This window comes from Platalea leucorodia (assembly GCF_965183815.1).
Source record: "Platalea leucorodia genome assembly, chromosome: Z".
NCBI lineage: Eukaryota > Metazoa > Chordata > Aves > Pelecaniformes > Threskiornithidae > Platalea > Platalea leucorodia.
The window spans coordinates 60,664,674-60,685,726 of NC_138858.1; the positions used below are offsets into that span (position 1 = coordinate 60,664,674).

A 21,053-nucleotide genomic window follows, 5' to 3' on the forward strand; every position below is an offset into this window, starting at 1 on the left:
TGTTGAATTGCACTTATTTCAGTATCAAATGCCATCATAAGACAATGCACAAAATGCAAAGTTCCCCCAAACACTGAAATTGAAGAGTAAGTTCCAAAAGACGTATTAATATGCCATTATATATATATAAGGTGTATATATACATACACTATATATACATACACACCTACATAGAATGTCCGTTCAACCTACTGCACAGTTTTTTTCCAGATTTATGCCTGCAGCAATTCCATCACTTCTTTCTAGGGCTTCTCCTGAAATTGACTTCATGGTACAATAATCTTCATTAACAAAGAGCATACAATAATATATTCTAGCTGAGTAGGAAACTCCACTAGCACAAAGCTAGTTTAATATAAAAACACCTAATTGAAATGTGTATAGATCTTTTTTCCTGTTTATTCAATTATATTATGCTGGGAATATACCTCTTGATCAGTTCATATTCTATTCTTGAACAGCTTTCATCTTCATGACCTCTAAGTACTTTGATTAAGTAATAATGTGCTAAAACATATGCGTTTCCGACTCTCCATTATTTATGTAGCTTTTGTATGTAGGTAACACAAATATGTCATACTTCTAGCGTTCAGGACAGATGTTCTACTGGATCAAATTCTATCCAGTCCACATTGTTTTCCATCACATTTTATTGTCGACAAACTGTTGCTCTGTAGCTTAAGGGCTTCAACATGCACATCAAATCATCCCATTACGTGATATACTTTCTGGCCCAGCAGTGATATCTCCATAAATATTTCACACAGTGATCATAGCAGCTGCTCATTATGGTTTTTTGAGTTTTACAGAAACAGAAGTTTTAGTTAGAAGTCCCCATGCTGTTCCAAGCAGGTTTATGTTTGTTATTTTAATTAAAAGTGGGAGGGAAAAAGAGCAAAGTTTGTTTCTCAATTAATGCACGCAGCCCCCAGCAACAGCCATCTTACCTGCTACAAGCACTATTGCACCCCCCCTCCCAAAAAAAAACAAATAAGAAAAAAAACCCACAACACAACTGTGCATAGCAAAGAATACAAAGGAATTCAGAGCTTAATCAGGTTAGTAAGTGGAATCGTTATTTAACAACATTGTGCATTCCACACATCTGTATCATCCCAAATGCATCCCTTACAGTAATTCGTTTAGAACACCATGATTCTGAATTGACTTACAAAAGCTTTAAAATTACTTTAAATCAAGTACATCTTTAGCACAGCGTGCACACTGTACAAGTTCAAGGGAGGAAAAAGAAAATCAAAATACATGCATCTACTACTGACTGGCTGAATTCTTGCCCATCTTACCTGCTTAGTCTTCTGCTACTTGACTGTTGCACTCTGAAGTTTTTTTACACAGCATGTTTGGATAGCATTTTTTTCCTCCAGTAGACCACTTAACACTGAGTTGTTTGTTTGTAATGCAGGAAACCCCAAAAAATATGTATTGTTTGCTTTTCACTTATAATCTCAACTTTTTTTTTTTCAGTTTGCATGCCTTGAAATGAAAAAAAAACCACAGACTGATACATAAGACAGGAAAACTTTCATCGCATTAGTCAATATCCCTCCAGTTAATTTACGATCTGCTCACTGTAAACCAAGTAAGGCACTTCAAAGTTTGCATGTACATGCAAAAAACTCTTGAGTAGTTTCTTAGACTGACTGGGCTACGAAATTTAGTCCTGTTCAATGCCTTAATGCCTGACTCTCACTATTAGGAGGAAAATTTCATCAGACTTGGGTAATTTTTAAACTTAACAAAGGTAGAGGCACCTGTTAGTACTCTCCACATACATAGGCTCAAATTTTTGAAAAATAAAGACAAAGCTAAACAAAATATCTATTTAACTATTTCCTGGACTGTACCTTCAGTATTCAAAAAATATCCAATATACTTCAGCCTGTTAACATAGGAGGCAAGAAAACAAAGAGTGCTTTTGTAATATACCAATAAAAAAATTCTAACTCCAAAAGGCTCTGAGGTAGACTTTCCGTAACAGCTCAAGTATTCAAGAAAACAGAAATGCCCCAAAAGGTTGTAATAAGTCCCACTCACAAATGCAGGAAGATCCACAAAGTAGGAAAGACTTACTTACACAGGAACTGAATTAGTAACATCTAATTGCTTTTGCAATTGTTTTTAATAGTCTTTCTACTGTCACCGAAATCAGGAATAAACCTCTTAACACCAATGTAGCATTAAGAAGCAGGCATTCTCTTTATTGCAGCGCTGGATGCATGGGTGATAGTTCCACCTAACATGCATGCTGTGTGTTGCATCAGTGAAAGTTTATATCCCCCTGTTACATACATATGCGTTGGATTTCCCGGAATTACTATACATATTCATTCTGTTTCCTGGAACTAATTATCATATTTGCATAGTCTTTACACATGCGGCCTGAGTCTCTGAGGGTTTCCATGGGGGGTCTTCAACGGTCGTGGTGGTTCCTAGAGGTTATTGAGGAGGTGTCTCTTAGTGTTCTTTTCATGAACTCTGAGTCTTGTCTTCTCAGGTTCTTTGTCTTGGTTTCCATAGGTTTATCTGCACTCCCCCAGGATATGCCAGTCACAGTTGGAAAGTCACAGTCCTTGGGTGCATTCTTGTCTGAGGCCCCTGATAACACTACGGGCTTTGTGCTTTAAATGAGAACATATGCTTGTCTGAAGGTGTGTGTGAACATCATGCGAAAATGAAAACCATTTCATGGTGGAAGCCGCTGCCTCAGTAGCTCACAGAGTTGTTTATATCTGTTTACTTACAAATGTTTATGTATCTGCTCAGCTTGAAATCTATGGATACTTTGAAGGAACTGCCCACATAATTGAAGTTAAATATTTACACACAGAGTGGTAGGATCAAAACACTAGGCAAGACCTTTTCCACCTATTCCAGTGAAGAGGGTGTGCAAGAGACAGTTCTTCAATAGTCAGTGCTAAGTAATGGTAAAAATGGTACCTGTATGAAGTCAGAGCCCTGTTTGAATGAAACCTAAGTGACACTGAAATTTGTGTTATCTTGAAGATTTTTAAATATAAAAATGATTGCCTGGATTACTCTCAGTATTGGTTACTGCAGGTTTAAAACAGAAAACTTCATTTTATTCTCCACTTCTTAGGGAACCATTTTGAAAGAATAAAGTTGCTTTTTACAGGTTTCCTAAAATTCTCTTTTTCTGGGGAAACAATCAGAGTAGGTCAAGAGCAGAGAGGTATATGGTTACACAAGAAAGTAAACAAAAACCATATCTAATTGAAAAGAAAACAAAGGATTTTCGAGCTAGAAAGAAGCTGATGCATGAACTTGGATCAACTAAGCCTGCGTTCCTGTGGACTTGTCCTACATCCCCAGCACACCTCCCAGCCTTCCCAGAGCTGTCTCACTGGTCATCCACTAGCAGCAGTTACTCCTCCAGATCTACATGCAATCGCCTGGCTGACCTCTAGCGGTAAAAAAAGGCAGATGGCCGAGTTATAATTTCTTTAGCGGATGTCACCCAGATATCTGTTCTAATGAAGTTTGATGAACTTTTCTGGAAGTTGCACATATCTGTGTCTTCTCTGTCTGTCAAATTTGGCACAGATTCACTCACAGCCCAAAAATGCTCAAGGAGGACATAGAAGAAATCTTAAGCATGAAGTGAACTGATAAGAATAGATCACACTTGTCTTGTTTTCTTAGCAGGTCAAGCTAAAGAGATTCCTCATTGCAGTTTTGTTTCAAATGATGGGGCACCCAAAGAAGCTGGAAAGGGAACATTGGCATATCATCTGGTAAGCAAAAATCACAAAAATTAGACTAGCATATGCATATTAAAGACACAACCTTACAACAGGGTAAATCATTTTTACAGCATCAGAAAGTTGAACTTCTTAAATTGCATATGATGTACCTTTTTTCTCCTAGCTATCCTACCACATATTGTAATGTGCACACAGTACCAGATTTGCTTCCAGGGTTTGTTTCCAGGAGATCCTGCCTCTATGCAATCAACCACTGTACGTCCTTGTGTTCCTATAGGCACAAATAACTGATTTACAATGCATTTCAAATGAAGGTCATTCACTTTGACTAGAATGAAATACAGTAGCAATGTAATCTTCTTCATCTCCTGTATGAATTTCCTTTCATGTGTCACATTTTCAGCCCTCATTTCTCTTGTCTCATTTCATGTCTCCTGTGATAGCTGTTTTAGCATGTTTATATGCTGGAACTGCTTCAGTTCACTTATTGCAGGTAATTACTTCAGTGTTTTGAAGCCTCCATTATCTGTAGCCTGACAGTTTGCCATTCGAAGGAATGGCAACAGATGCCTGAGAAAAGCAAAGCACAAAGGTGGAGATGTGGATTTGCATTAATCGGCAGGCTTTTCCTAATCTATGAAACCAATCTCTATATTTAGCCAATTAAAACATGACAAGTGAGACATTTTTAAAAGATGACTATGTAGGAAAAAAACTTCTGAAAAACACTGATTTTTCTCTCTCCAGCTTGCATTTCTGTCATAGCTCAGCCATTTTTTACAAGGTTTATAGGTGACCAAATCTTTCCAATGTTGTGACACCAACTTCCTCCAGCTGGATATATAGTAAGTGCATCAAATATCAAACAATTGTCTTGCAATTTGTCTAAGCACCCTTATTCTCTTTAAATAAATAGCAAAACCTTCACTGTCTTTAACTTTTAACAAGTTAAATATTCCCTCATTTTGCTCCTTTAAAGACAATCTCAGAGCAAAATACTGGGGCAAAACAGGTCTCAAGTTAGCCCAGCCATTATTAGAAGTTTCTGAATAATTTAGAGGGAATGATGGTCTCCATACTCAGCTTGGATTTTATTTTCCTGGCTTATATTTCACCTCTGTTCAAGAGCTCAAATTCATGCTAAAAATTCACATATTCAATATGAATGCTTAAAGATTAATAATGATCAGAAAAAAACTTTATATGTGCCCCTGGGATTTACGTTTTCTGCATTTACTAAGGTATTCTGTAAACAGGAGAAGAGTGGGTGTTTCATAACCAGTTACCAGCACTCATATTACACAGATTTTGAAATGCATACACAGGAGTAGGCAGCTCAAACTCATAAGACTCCTCTGTATAGCAGACTCACTTTTCTGCGTGTATTTGCCATGGGAGCAGCACACAAATAATGTATTCCAGCTTTTTTGCATCATTTATTAGTGAGATATAAGATTCATTGGCTCCCTCCATGTTTTTGTAAAGCTTCTCTAATCCAACATTAACCCTTGTTGCCTAGGGATTTCTGTCTTTGGGGAAAAATAAACACCATAACACATACAAAAATAGAGCTGCATAGAGTGCTGCACAGACATGTCATAAAAAGAAAAGAAATCATGAACAGGCATATTCATGTATTTACCACAAGAAAGTCACTGCTACTACAAAAACAGAAATCAAGCAGACAAAAGACACCAGTCACACTTCCATTAACAGAATATTTTTGCAAAAGCTGCATTATCGTCTGCTCTGCACTCGAAAGACCCGTAATGTTCCAACCAGAAAAAAACCAAACAAAAACCCACCACCAACAACAAAACAAAAAACCCCAGTCATATGTTAATTTACAACTGTATGTTCTGCTACTGTAACAAAAGATTACAGAAGTATTTCACACTCATTTATTCCCAAACTGAAATACTACTCAACCCACAACCCTTTTGAAGACTTTCAGACCTGAAAGATGCTTTTTCAGTAATTTTCTTATATTTGTTTACACCTGATCTACATTTAACATGTTTTAGACCAGGAAGCAGTGCAAGGCCCACTGTCAACACTTCAGTAATGGTCAGCAACTGAACTTCAAATATGTAAAAACAGCTAGCAAGCTGCAGCATTCCTAAGGTTCCCATGTTCCTGTCCATAATATATCAGTAGACATACCTGGGCCTACTCTGTTTACAGCCAACCCATTTCAGGGTTTTGTTCAGATACCTCTAATCATATGCAAAGAGACTCTGCAAGCAAGGTATGTATACAAAATACTTTATATTTTTAAGTAATGATATGTATGGTAGCCACACACAAAATAAAATTCAGATTTTCCTGTCTCAGTATTCATGAAGCCAGGAAGAATGTTCTCTTGCCATTGTAATGAATTTCAGTGTTAAGCTATTCACTTTGGAGAAGTGCTCAAATACAAAGAATTAGCTTATTTTAACAGGGGCTCCAGTTTCCACTCTCCAAACATAGCCTGAGAGTACCTTATCATCATCCTTCTTCTGCAGAACAGAGAAATGCAGTCTTGATTTTGAGATGAAAGAACACACAATGACAAAGAAAGTTTGGATCAGAAGTTTAGTCTCAACTGTAACAGCTAATTACTGTCACTCCCTTGTAAGACTCTGGGAATCCTACAGATTTACCAAGCAGAGGCTCCAATAAAGTTTTGGAGACTTTATTTGTGCTAACAATGCAGGGCAATATACTCTAGGTTTAGAAGCCTACTTCTGGCTCACAGATGAATTAAAACTTTTGGTCAACTACAATGTTTAGTTGGACAGCCTCATTTGCACTAGGATTTGTTTCTAAAAACAATCATGCCAGTTAGAAGATGCAACTTTCAAAAAGTTTTAAATCATCTTTATCTTGGACAATACTTGAGATTCTTCTTAAACCCCAAATCTGTGGTAGTTAATACAAACTCAGAGATATGAGTCCATAAATTTAGCATTCTAAGCACACTAAACAGTAGTTCACAGAGCACGTACAAATCACAGAAGACTGTCAACTGCTGTTTGAAATGTTTTATCACGGTTAGCACGAAAATAACTACTAAGACCCAGTGAGACATACACAGTATTAGCTGCTAAATGATGTTTAATGTGAGATACAAGATGATATTAAAAATAAAAATCAACAACAAAACCCAAAAAAAAGAAACTAAAGGACACTTTGCGAGAACAGACAGATCTTCCCTTGCAAGAAGCTATATAGAAGTTCCACATCATATAGTGAATGGGACAAAGGCCACACTGAGGAGCACCTCACAGAAACACAGAACCATTTAGGTTGGAAGGGACCGCCTGAGATCATCTAGTCCAACCCCCCGGCTTAAGTAAGGTCAGCCAGAAGAGATTATTCAGGATCACTTCCAGACAGGTTTTAAACATCTCCAAGAATGGTGACTCCACAACTTCTCAGGCAACATCTTCCAATGTTTGACCACCTTGACAGTTAAAAAAAAGATTTCTTGTGTTCAGAGGGAACTTCATGTGTTTCAGTTTGTGCCCACTGCCTCCTGTCCAGTCAGCTGGGCATTAATAAGAACAGAGGCTTCCCCCTCTTCAAGGCTCAGATGCCTCTGAGCTTTCTCTTTTCCTGGCTGAAGAGAGCTTCCCCAACTCTCTTAGGATGAAGTGTACTCCAGTCCTTTAATAATCTTCATAGGCCTGCATGACACTCCCTCAAGTAAGTCTGTAATGCTCTCTGGAGAGCCCAAAACTGAACACAGTGCTCCAGGTGTGTCCTCACCAGTGCTGAGTAGAGCACCCCCTCAACCTGCTGGCCGTGCTTTGCATACTGCAACCCAGGATGCTATTGGCCTTTGTTGTTGGGTTGACCCTGGGTGGACACCAGGTGCCCACCAAAGCTGCTCTATCACTCCCCCTCCTCAGCAGGACAGGGGAGAGAAAATACAACAAAAGGCTCGTGGGTAGACATAAGGACAGGGAGAGATCATCCACCAATTACCGTCACAGGCAAACCAGACTTGACTTAGGGAAATTAGTTTAATTTATTACCAATCAAATCAGAGTAAGGTAATGAGAAAATAAAAACTAAATCTTAAAACACCTTCCCTCCACCCCTCCCTTCTTACTCCTGAGTTCTCTACCTCCTCCCCCTCAGCAGCACAGGGGGACGGGGAATGAGGATTGCAGTCAGTTCATCACATGTTGTCTGTGCTGCTCCTTCCTCATCAGTGGGACGACTCCTCACACGCTTCTGCTGCTCCAGCATGGGGTCCCTCCCATGGGAGACAGTCCTCCATGAACTTCTCCAACGTGGGTCCTTCCCATGGGCTGCAGTTCTTCACAAACTCCAGCGCAGGTCTCTTCCATGGGGTGCAGTCCTTCAGAAGCAGCCTGCTCCAGCATGGGTCCCCTGCAGGGTCACAAGTCCTGCCAGAAAACCTGCTCCAGCGTGGGCTCCTCTCTCTCCATGGGTCCACAGGTCCTGCCAGGAGCCTGCTCCACTGCAGGCTTCCCACAGGGCCACAGCCTCCTATGAGCACACACCTGTTTCGGCATGGGGTCCTCCACAGGCTGCAGGTGGATATCTGCTCCACCATTAACCCCCATGGGCTGCAGGGGGATAGCCTGCCTCACCATGGTCTTCACCACAGGCTGCAGGGGAATCTCTGCTCCAGTACCTGCAGCACCTCCTCCCCCTCCTTCTTCACTGACCTTGGTGTCTGCAGAGTTGTTCCTCTCACATATTCTCACGCCTCTCCCTGGCTGCAATTGCAGAGGGTTTTTTTTTCCCCCCTTCTTAAATATTATCACAGAGGTGTTACCACCATTGCTGATTGGCTCGGCCTTGGCCAGCAGCAGGTTCATCTTGGAGCTGGCTGGCATTGGCTCTATGGGACACAGGGGAAGCCTCTAGCAGCTTCTCACAGAAGCCACTCTTCCCCCACTACCAAAACCCTGCCAACACAAACCAAATACAGCCTCTTTTGAAGAAAGGGTGTATCACTGCCTTGTGGTCAGCTTCTCCACCATGAACCCAAGTGACTTCTCTGAAGAGCTGCTTTCCAGCTGGGTGGCCCCCTGCACGTTAGTGGTACATGGGGTTATTTGTCCCTGGGTGTGCAGTTCTTTGCACTTCCCTTTGTTGAACTTCATGAGGTTCCCATTTGCCCATTTCTCCATCTTGTCAAGGTCCCCCTGGATGGCAGCACAACCATCTGGTCTATCAGCCACTGCTCCAGACCACAATCTATCCCATCATTCAGGTCACTAATGGAGAGGTTGAACTGGATTGGCCCCAGTTTTGATCTGTGGAGTACAGCACTAGTGACTTGACTCAAACTGGACTTTGTGCTTTGACCCTCTGGGCCCAGTCATTTGGGCAGTTTTTAATTCACTCTCCTTGTCCAAATACTTAACGCACGCTTGTTCAGCTTGTCTGTGATGTTCACCTTTACTTAGTAAAACCTTTGACACATCTACGGCTCTCCACTGTCTATTGCTATATCTATTAATTTATCATTGCTATGGCATGAGGTAAATGGGTAAACCTACCTAGGTCTAAATACTTTCTTTCTTCTAATCATTGTGCTGCTCTTCCTGGAGAGGGAAATCTTTAACAAGTCATAGGCTAGATTATAAATTGCAACAGCCTTTATGGCATTAACTGTAATTTTACACCATGGCAATACTTCCTTCCTTCTCCACCCAAATAACCACTCCAATGCAACTAAGAGTGCTGATAACTTCCTCAGAAGAGGAAGCTCCTGTTGCTCTGCCCCACAAGTTTTGTAATCTGTGCAATCACATTAAGCAGCAGAAACTGTAAACTATGACCTCACAGCCTAAAACAGAACAAGAGAAGCAAGTTTACCAGTTTAGCTACCATAATCATAGTAAAGACATGCAGTAAGTGATTTGCTATATCCCACACAAACCACATCAGGGCTGGAAACTGAATTCAGAGTTTTAGGCTGTATTCCCAAACTTCACTGAAGATCAGTATTTAGTTCTTCCAAGGGAACTTACCCATCTTGCTATGAGCCCATTTATCAGGAATCTATGTTATCATGAGACATTCAAAGAGCAAGCATAAATTCAGTTGTTATATTCTGGCCCCTTCCTCCTTTGCTTCAAAATCCATGGAGTCTTGGGCTCTCAGGAAGTGTAGACTATTTTGCTTTACTTCCTGAATAGTTCTTTCTAAGTAGTTATAGAGGATCCTCTTCTTCAGTTGTACACTTAACCTCTACCTAGTTTAACAGCTGCATTTAAAGAATTAGATGAAACATGACACATATGCCAAAATCCTTTGCTGTAGCACTTGTTTAAAAATCTTGGTAGAGTCAATGAGTAGAGTCCGTGTAACCAGATGAAAAGGGTACACACGGCTACATAAGTGACATGCATAGCCAGTGCAACAGAAAGGAAGTTTATATTAAAGTAAAGCATGTGCAGAGGATATCTTGCTCATTAAAAATTTCTGGTCAATATTGAATGATATTTCAGTAGCAAGCTATATAGTTTAATATCTGGTGAAAGTGGCATATTTGTATAGCACATCCATTGTGCTATACAATACTCCAGTTTTAACAGCATGCAGTGTGTAAGTCAAAAGGAACAACTAAAGCTATATTTTCCTACTTTTGATGCTTGCATACATATTCTTTGCTAGCTTTCAGCATTGTGTTTCTTGGAGTTGAAAAGCCTAGAACTCAGTCTCTTAGAAATGACATAGCATACACAGAAGTAGTAAGAAAATAGGTTTTATTTCCAAATCTTATAGAAAAATGTTAACAATGCCTAAAGAAAGCAGCTATACAGAAAGTTGCTGTCCATGTTCCAGGTAGAAACTCAGGTACTTAAATTAACAAACATTTTGCAGTTACAAATCCAACTATCCTATAACAACTATTTACATTTTTCAACACATACTAAAAAGTGAACTTATGCCATTAAGATAACATGTAAAAATATTTTTTAAACATGTCCATAGTTGCACATTCCCAGGTGTATCTACAGTCAAAATCCCCAACTAAGGCACTAGCCCAGATTACGTGCACATTAAAATAAGTCCAATTTAAACATCCACAGTTCCTTTTAATATACCAAGTTACTTGTTTTCTCCCACTACAGTCTCACTTAGGTATTACTTTATAAGTAGGGGGAAATGGGGCTCACAGTCAGCCCAGTTCAGCTCACTTTTCCTGTTTTTTTTTGATCCAAGTATTCCACCTCGTTTCACTTAAGTTATAAATTAGACATTTAAAATCAGACTGCAAGTTTAAGTGTCACTTTTTTCAGTATAAACAATGGAATACTAAAAAGTATGTTTAGCAAGCTAGAGAACACTACAGATATTCAGAAATATTTTAAGTTGTTCAAGAATTTAATATGATCTTTTATATTTAGGTAATGGTGTACGAGAACTTTGGTACAAGTGTTGCAGCAGTGCTTATTCTTATTGGCTTCTTTTGAAAGTGCACGATTTGCTCATGATTTATGTGTGTATAGCAGACACCATTTCTGAATCCTTTTGTGACAGGGCCGCACTTGTTGGTGGAGGCTTATACAAACATAATGCCATGACCACAAAGATGATAGTGATGATTTTGCAAACAGCACCTGAATGCAAAGAACAGAAGAGCCCTTGTTGCAGTCACCTTCAATAGTAGACAAGAGTCAGTCACTTAAAGTTTCACATGCTGAGTTACCCTGTAAGACTTAAATGGATGCTGCAAATTTCAATACATTTTACATGAACTGCAAACAGCAGGTAAAGGCAATCTTCCAACTGACTTAAGACCCCTCACCTGCCTGCCAGTTCTTGCTTGCAGCAGCTATGGCCGTTACTTCAGTTCTGCATTTCTTCACCCATTCTAGCCTGAAGTGCAAGTCTTCCTTACTTCTTGTTTCAGTACTCTTGTTCGTTGCATCAATATTGTCTTTGCCACAAACTAAAACTCCCCACGTACAAACCTGCTAAGTATTCTCTCCTCAGCTACCTTAAAAAGTTGTTCCATTTACTCATCACTGGTACATAGTGGCGTTTGTTCAGCTTGGGGGGGCAAGGAGAGGGAGAAAAGAGGAGAGATTGTATTTTATCACAAATATGCCTGAGAGATACTGAAACCCCTGAAGTTGTGCCTCCTGCCTTTTCAGTTTCAAGATTACATGTTAGCAGTTCAGTTTATGCACTGTAAGTATCACAGTTGCAGGACAACAGCAGTTATCACAGATGCAAGCTTAGCCTGCCTTCCCTCCCCCAGACATGTATACCTCACACACTTGAAAGGAACAGATTGTTAAACAAGCTTTGACTAGTGTTCATAGATATTTTCAAGATCTTGATATTAATTTAGGGAAAAGAACTGAAATATGACAAGAAGAAGAAAGCTCCTCAGACCTTAATCTGCCAACAGACCAAGCCAGATAAGACTGAAGTGTGTACCAATCCCTTAAAATACAGTAAAGTGTGACAATGAACAAAGACCAAAGAGCAAAACTATTTTCTATTATTGTTATTAAAAAAGTTTTCTAGGTAATTTTTAAGAGCCACTTAATGTAATCTTGCTCTTTCCATGACATTTTGATTTTTATTATTTAGGGAAAAAAGTTTAAAAAAAAACACTGCTGCTGAAAAATAAAAGTTTAAGATTCTATTTTAAAATAATTCCCATCTAGCAGTCAAGGTCAGTATATCTATTACCTTGTACATGTACTTAATATGAAGAAGTCACTTACTTATGCCCATCAGCAGATAAGCCATTCTTTCATTGTCATAAACCCAACAGGCTCCTGTAGTTCTACATTCATTAATATCCCACAGAGTACAACTGTTGTCTATAGCAACACCAAACAAAATTGGTCCAGGAATAGTACCTAAAAACCACAGCAACATGTTAGAAGGTTTGAGTTACTTGACATAGTCTTACCTGGTCTTAATGCATTCAGTGAAATGCCAAGCTGGTGGCGAAGATAAAATGGGATAGCCACACACTAAACCTAACATTTTAACCAAAGTCATAGGGCTCATGTTACATAGCAAGTGTGTCTCTTCCATTGCTCTCAATTAATAGGTAAGATGCACAGAGTGTCAGTTAATTCTTCATACAGCTCTCACTTTATCAAGCAAAAAGTTTGTTTAAAGACCTGAGCTTCTCAAAGCTTCCTCAGTTGTCATTGGAAACAAAAATGTGATTAAAATTAGGGGAAAAAACAGCTAACCAAGGGAGCAGGATTTTAACTGAAGGAAAAGAATTCCCTTTCCTCAGATTATATAGACTAACCTGTTTCAAATGCAGAGAACTAAGATATTATGTTAACATGTTCAATTATACATTTTTTTCCAGCCCTCAGTGTAGCCAAGCTTCTAGGAAAAGTTTCAGGTAAAATCAGTAATGTTTAAAATTATTCCTGTGTAGAATTTATTGGATGTGTGATTTTTGTTACAACAGTGCTTTATAAGGCATAAGTGTTTTGCATTCAGGTATAGACAATTTTGTTATAAACACTCTAGGTACATCACTGCATGTCTACCTGACCTACTCAAGGCCTAAACTGCTCTTGAGCTAACAAGCAGCTACGTCCTCCCTACAGCTCTTCTGTCTAGGACCCCTGTGTCATTCCCCAAGTCTACAGCATAAATAGCTTGTTGATAGTAATGCTGTTAGTTGCTGCCTTCTTCAGCCACAGCCAGTACAGGCAGTGCAAAAGTTCTCCTATCCTTTGCTCCACAGTGCAGTGAAGAGTTAAGGATCTACCATAGATATCTTTACTTTGAATAAAATGAAACAGAGAAGCCCTCATACAACACTTAATACTACCTCCCAGCTAATTTCTACCTTTAAGGATGTTTACTTTTGTAATGCTTTACTATAGAATGACTTAGATTAATTGGAGTTTCAACAGATACAGCAAAGCACAACTCACACTGCTAGATATTTGATCTCAAATGGCAGGGAATGGCTGCAGTACTAAATATTGACATAAAATTCTACTTGGTAGCTGAGCCTTGACCCAGTCTTGAATTACACATGCCATTTAAAAAATGCCTAAGACAAAACCAAGAGTTTCAAATATGCCTGAGAAAATTCAAATGAGTGGTTCAGAGAATATCTACATTTAGCTTTATATTTTATTTAAGGTGATTCACCTGTCTTACTGAGATCCTGAAAACGCTTAGATTTAGAACTCAAGTACTAGATTTCCCATGTAAAAACTCAGTAATTATTTATGTACAAGTGTCCACAATTTCAATAAAGGCTAAAATTAGTCAAAGGAATTGACAGGGGAGGGAGAAGAGAGAAGACTCCACCTATACTCTCTAAAATATACCAGCATGGCAAATAAGGATACAACTATAAGAGACAGTGTCACTTTCTTTCAACTTCTGGAACTTGAGATGTTAACTACATGAAGCTATTTTCTATTACATCGCTTTTTCTTATCTCAGCTTTCAGAATAGGCCTCCTTCTGGGGGAAGTGACAGCAGGTGCCTTTTGCTGAAAGAATGACAGTTACTTGTACTTTGTTCATGCCGATAAGAACAAGACAGGCTAAAATGAGGACACACGCCCTGTTTAAAGAGGAACTTGAATCTAGATACCATCTGCCTTATAACAAGTGTATTCTATAAGGCAATGACAGGCTGCTTTAAGCTACTCTGAAAGCTTCTTAATGCATTATTTTTTAAGTTGAGAAAAACATCGAACAAGTAAATTATTGAGGCAAGTGTTTCAACAAGAAAGTCATACCCAGTAGTCGTAGAAACACCGACTGTACTCCAAGAGCAAATGAGCGCTGTTTATCTGGCACACACCTGTGAACAAGATTTGCAGTTTCAGACTTGGTAAACAAGTTTTAACTGTTCCATGTCTGCTTTGTCCCTCAGTGAATATGCTTTGTCTTAATACACTCTTTTAACCTGTTAATTGCAGAGGGGTTTAGAAATCCTGTGTGCAGAACAAGTAATCAAAGAACTTCAAGAGGTGTTTTGACAAACAAAACCTTCTTTTGATAGAAGCAACTCCTATAGCTCAAGGAATTTTAGATTGAACTAGTTTAACAAAACAGTATTAATAAAAAGCTAGCTTACCAGCAGCACCCTGATACACTGTTGAACATTTTTTCCACAGAACCACCAAGATTTAAAGACAGTGCTAGAATGCAATCCTGAGTTACTATTCCTAAATAAGGAATACATGAATGGAGACTAGGCTTCAGCACAGCACAAGGTGTTGTATTCCCCATAACCTTTACATATAGTCACCTCACCTTACAATTAATCACTTCTGGCCCTAAGCTATACAAATCAATATATTTTAACAACTAGAAGAATTTAACAGATTTAAAAACTAGCAGAATTTACCTCCTTACCTCCTACCCGTTTCTTTCAGATACTTCTCTAGCAACAAACATTTTATCTTGACACCATCTTCAAGATACTACCATAAAGATTAAATACAACTTAACTTACCTAATTTATACAATTTAGTTTCAGCACTGTTTTCTTTAACAAACTGTATCACTGAAACACTGTCAGCACTAAAAAAGACAGTATTTAAATATTCAGGAGTTACTCCCTCATTCTGCAGTATGTATGAGGATTAGCCATAGAAAAACATCCAGGATGAGCAGTTATCAGTAGTCACTGTTAGGACCCCCCTACCCATAAAGGCACGTTGAGGAAGGAGAATGAGTTTTCCATAGTGTGGGTGGTTATTTCTAGCACTAGAACACTGTCACAAACACATGGTTTTACACTTGAAGTTGCACAAAATAGGCTCACTGAAAAGACATCAAAATACACCATAGTAACTTAGCTAAATGTGAGGTATTTAAGTTAGTTTTTCCATATTTAAAATGCTCTACGGACCTCTGTTCCATAAAAACTGTTTCACCACTTCAGTTGAAGTGTACAAGGATTCAAAATTCCAAATTAGAATTATCTAAATAAAACTATGTCAGCTCAGTTTTGAAAATAATGCAACACTTCACATTATTCTGCCTCCACACTAATATGACAAACTTATTTCCAGACTTACACCAACCCTGAACAGGAGGCTACTACAAAGCACTGTTGCAGTGTATCACTCCCCTCCCTAGCCCCCCTGCCTAGAAAGTTGGAAAAAAGAGCATCTAACCACACCCTCCCGAAGTATCCTGTGTATAGTACAGGTATGCCTATGCATCATGAACACTTTTTCTCTAGAAGTATTAGAGGTACAAATCACATTTCAACACAAAGTGAAACAGCTCTACTTTCAGAATGACAACAACGTCTTAAAAAAAAAAATGTATCTAGCTTTCATGCATATGAGTTTCAGCAATTTGAAGGACAGTCAAACCACTGGTTAACAGCCACATACATGCTGTCACATTTTATATTAATGACTACCATACATACAACATCAATATCATATGAAAGGTAGTCTACAGTTCTTGACAGACTACAATTTTGCAAGTCAGAACTCTGAACTGAGACAGGAATCAAAGGCTGAGAATATGAGACTGATTGCTATTTTGTTCTTTTCTAGGTACAATTTGAAATCCTGGCACTACTGATACACAGAATAGTTGAATATTTTCTTCACCCGAGCACATGGCACATTTATTCCTTCTTGCTTTGACTAAAACAATCAGGAGCGCTCCCATAAATGAGGGATTTTGCTACAAGTAGGAATTTTTTTTTTTTTTTTTTAATAGATTCAAACAGTATCTACTAACCAAATGTAATTACAGAGATAGCTAACAGTGGTATGACTGTCCTCTGCTTCAAGTACTGCCTGCTTACTACACAAAGTACTATAACAGGAAATCCCTTGCACATTGGTTTAAGTCCACATTTCAAAGCAAAAAAAATTAGACTAATTTCACTGATCTGAGTTTTCACAAGAATGCTACCCACTTCTCAGCCCCCAAAAAAACCGTACCTGAGAATGGCCACAGTTGTTGGGGTAACAGCCATAAATGTAAAAACAACAGCAAAAAAGAAGAAGGTCAGGAATAAAGGTAAAAATTTGCATTGTGTCGTGCATTTCCCAGGGACAGCTTCATAGAGATAGTCTTCTGAACCATTTTCTCTTTTTTGTTTCCCAATACAGGAACAGTTGTGGTACACCTACAAGTAATTTATAAAACAAAATTTAGCTGTAGGAATGACATTAAGTGACACTAATATGGTAGATGTTCACTGGGTCTGCATCACACTGAATAAAAGACTAAACCCTGAGATTACAGTATGGGAAACAGTTCATTTCCTGATGATCATATGGCACTGTACCCCTCATTTTTTAAAACTGATTCAGCAGAACTTTAGTGATCCAGCTCACCTGAGCAAAAATTATTTTTGATTTTGTGATCTGAAAAGACAGCAATAGTCTCCATTTTGTGTGGACCAAGTTTTTAGGTACAAGCATAAAAACTTAAAAACTAAAGAAGATTTTAGAATTAGAGGAGTGACCATATGCAGTACATAATATTATACAAAAACACCAGAGTAAGCCTTGAAACACTAACTTTTGCACACAAATCTTATTACGAATCAGTGAAGATAACACCAGTTACTGTATATAATTAAGAAAGGGCAAGCTACAGTGTTCAAAACAAGATTTTTTTAATATCAATATAGAGAGATATAAAAAAAAAATCTGCAAATATAAAACTTTCAAACAAATCACCTCTTTGAAAACATTAAACACCATGGAGGGTGCCAAGGCTTGGAGGAAAGGAGGAAATATCCCTTTTCTCTTTCCCTATATGAGACTGGTTTCATTTGCAAAGTGTAACTTCTGAACAAAGAGTAGCCAAAAGCTTCAGTTCTTTTACAGCAGACAGTATCTTACATCGTTCTCATAAGTAATTTTTCCAATACTGAAATAAGCTAATGTTAACTATTACCTAGTTTATTAACCCAAACTGCTGATTATTTCTGTACAATTCAAAAGTTACACTCCAGTAGCAGAACGAACTGGAAACCACAACAGTTCACATTCTTCAGAGATGTTGGCAAGTTCCAGATCACCTAGCTTGACAGTCTTGGCTATAAATGGGCTGTTTTTTGCACTGGGCTGTACTTGACAGGAAGAGAGGTGAGCTCTACTCTTAAGACTTAAGCAGGAAAGAACAGAAGCAATGTTGGACTGCTTTTGTAAGCAGGTGAACAAATAGAATAGCTTTATGCTCTTCATTTAAATCCACCCAAGTTTGTTTTCAAAGAAGAAAAATATATATCAGTGAAGTGTGAAGTTTTCACAGCAAGAAGTAGTCAGTCTCCCACATTTTCTTCTAGATAATACCTCCTCACATTTACTATTGTGCTTTTCTGATATATCAAGTCCCCAGAAGCACCCCCTGGTTCAGCTTGCCTTCCTTTAGGATCTTCCTACACTCCTCCCACATCCCTGCTCAAGAGTTTATTGTACTAGTAGAGACAAGCATGGAAAGTCTCTCAGTTCTTTCTGGGAAGGCTTGATAATAACGAGCCACTTTCATGGTTTACCATTTCCTACATCAGAGGCAACTGACATTCAAGGTTTGGAAACTGACAGAAGCAGGTTGCCACACAGACAATAAACATTATCCTTAAAGATCGAGGTAAGAACTGCAGTTTAATGTCAAGGCAGTTGCTGATTTCTACTTTCTGATTCTATTTAAAGAACATTCAGGTTTAATGTCTTTTCAGCATTAGGAAGTTCAGTAGAAGTAACATTTACATCATGACATTGCATAAGTGAGAAACACACTGTGACTGACCAATAAAACCCTATAACGGAAGAAGGCTCAGAGGAGATGGGAGAGGTGATATGCCCATGAAGCTCACAGAACAATGTAGGCTGTGAGTGACTACAGCTGTTACAAAGAAAGCTATGCAGAAAAGAAACAGCTACGTCAGTTGAATGGATCAACCTGTGGTGTAGACATTTATCCCCAAGTTCATTAAGAGAGTATGAAAGTCTCCCTAAGTTAGCCAGACCAGCATGGGGGGAGTGTGGCTCTGCCCAACATAGAGTATAAAAAGCCAGACAATTAGCAGAAGAATTTCCAAGAGAGCAATAGGCTTGAGCTGGCTTCAACCCATGTATGCCTTCCTAACAACTGGGGACACCCAGAATTGTGATGGTTAGCAAGGTATAGAGGCCAATAATAGGAATCACACTGGTATTGTGACTGAACTGTGCACTGCAATTGCTATATTTTGCAAAGCATAACTTACATTTGTATTGTGTTTTCAGTTTATTTTTTATCACTGCTAAATTAGACATCCTGTGTAACATCAACTGTCATCAAATCAGTAAGTTTCATATTAAACATTACACCTTCCACAAGTGGAATATCTAAAAGCACCTGGTCAGAGAGTATTGGATTCTGACACATACCAACATTCATCCTATTTAGACGTGTTTCCAATCCACACCAATTTTCCTGTAGTAACTACCAGTTAGATTCAGAAGTACTGCGATTTCCTGTCATAGTAAGGGAAGAATGTTTTTGATACAGAATGCATTTTGCAGGAAACCAGAACAGACTACATCAGCAATCCTTGTAGCATAGAGTACCTTTTTCACGTTGTTAAAAAGATGTGATGTACATCCTGCGAAACAGGGAGAAAAGTACTGGACTTCATCTCTGCCACAAACTGGGTAGTACAGAGAGCGCAAACATCTGCAGTTAGCATTGCATGGTGCTGTTAAGTTATACAGCGTGCCTGTTCTGAAAGGTAGAAGATAATAGGCTTTTAATAAAGTAATTTAAAAACAGCAGATGTAATGCAGTATTTATAGGATACTAGATCTCAAAATATTCTATTCAGGTGATTTATGCACTTAATTATTTAAAAATAAGCCATGTTCCTAGTAGTTACAGCTCTAGAGGGAATTCCCGTTTATTTTGCACCTAGGTATTTTTGTGCTATTATTACTACCATAGATTATTCCTCCAATTTCCATTTACAAAACAGATGATGAAATTTTGTGCCTCAACCCAATTCTTATATCACCTCCTCTCTCCCACACTTATACACTTGAATTTGTTCAATTTACAGTTTTAAGAAAAAATGCAACAGGATTAAAAACAGTGTTTTGTGTTTGTTCTGTTGATCATATTGTAAGTTTTTTTCCTGTTTTGGATTCAAGTCCAGTGGCAAACCCACTGCATTTTTACTATTTTTAACACTGCTATGCAGACATCTAGATTGTTCCAGCACCAAGACAACTGCACATGCTAACTGCAGAGTGCCAAGACTTACATACAGTCTTATCACACCCAAAAGGACCTTAAGGATTTTCTTTGGCTGTTTAGGGAATAACTAATGACAAACAAGAGTTTAATTTAACTCCTGCTTACTATAACTACTCTCAATTTAGGCATTTACTTCCAGTATAGGCCATAGTATGGTTCTATTTGAAGTAGTCCCACTATATTATTAGTATGAAAAATCAGTTTGGGATGTGGGTGGACCTTCTTAAGATATAATTAGAGAGAATAAAAAAACACTCGTTGATTTTCTAATAGTAGTGCATGTAATAAGTAAAGAAGCTTGACAGGTTAAGAGTTCAGTCAGCTGAAACCAGGATGCTGACACTGCCAGTAGTTTAAATATTGTACTGGAAACTGAAAGTTCCACATTCATTACCTAAAAGGCAGGTTTCTTCAAGAGAATTTAAGATAGTCACAAATACTAATAGAGAAATAATTTATCTAGGAATTAAGCTGATTATTTACATAGAATTCAAACTACATATGGAATATTAGGGACATCATAACTACCTATTACTTCATTTGGTTGTAGTGCAGTTGAACCCTACTAAGTTACATTAGTTCATTCTTCATACATAGAGGAATCAAAGTTAGTTTGCTCTTGCTTAAAGCACTACAGTGCATCATAAGCAAATTCACTAATCACAGGTTTGTTCATACAGTACCTTGTTAGCCTATGAGGCATGTCAAGCCTAGAAGTATTTAATCAATTCAATGGCAACATTTGTCCTGTTTACATGTGCAGACAATGTCTCTCTTCCCTGACCTACAAAGAGGGGCTGAACCTTTCGGTATGCATGGTCAGAGGAATATCAAAAACCAGAAGAAATACAGGTCAGTGTACATAGGTTCTCATGAAATGGAACTTCTTGTTCAAACAGCACTTTTCTAAAGAAGCCTAGTAGATGAGACCATTAAATGGTCTTTAAAATCTCTATAGGTTGTTGGGGTTTTTTTGTTTTGTTTTGTTTTTTTGTTTGTTTGGGGGTTTTTTGTTTGTTTTTTGTTTGGGTTTGGTTTTTTTTTTTTTTCACAGCAAAGCAAAACAAGGAGTCCCAGAGACTTGTGGGAATGAACAGAA

At 38.3% G+C, this 21,053-nt stretch overlaps 1 protein-coding gene across 1 annotated transcript in view; it reads right to left on the bottom strand.

Moving 5' to 3' along the window:
• Nucleotides 1-10,672: 10,672 nt before the first annotated feature.
• The window catches only part of LOC309602425 (solute carrier organic anion transporter family member 4C1-like), a 33,217-nt gene continuing 22,836 nt past the window's right edge, over nucleotides 10,673-21,053 (bottom strand). Inside the window, exons 9-13 of the mRNA XM_082335995.1 lie at nucleotides 19,273-19,426; nucleotides 16,648-16,835; nucleotides 14,470-14,534; nucleotides 12,458-12,595; nucleotides 10,673-11,338 (exon numbers count right to left, since the gene is read on the bottom strand). Of these exons, the coding sequence (XP_082192121.1) occupies nucleotides 11,214-11,338; nucleotides 12,458-12,595; nucleotides 14,470-14,534; nucleotides 16,648-16,835; nucleotides 19,273-19,426 (670 nt within the window). The 3' untranslated portion in view covers nucleotides 10,673-11,213. The remainder of the gene's footprint in view (nucleotides 11,339-12,457; nucleotides 12,596-14,469; nucleotides 14,535-16,647; nucleotides 16,836-19,272; nucleotides 19,427-21,053) is intronic.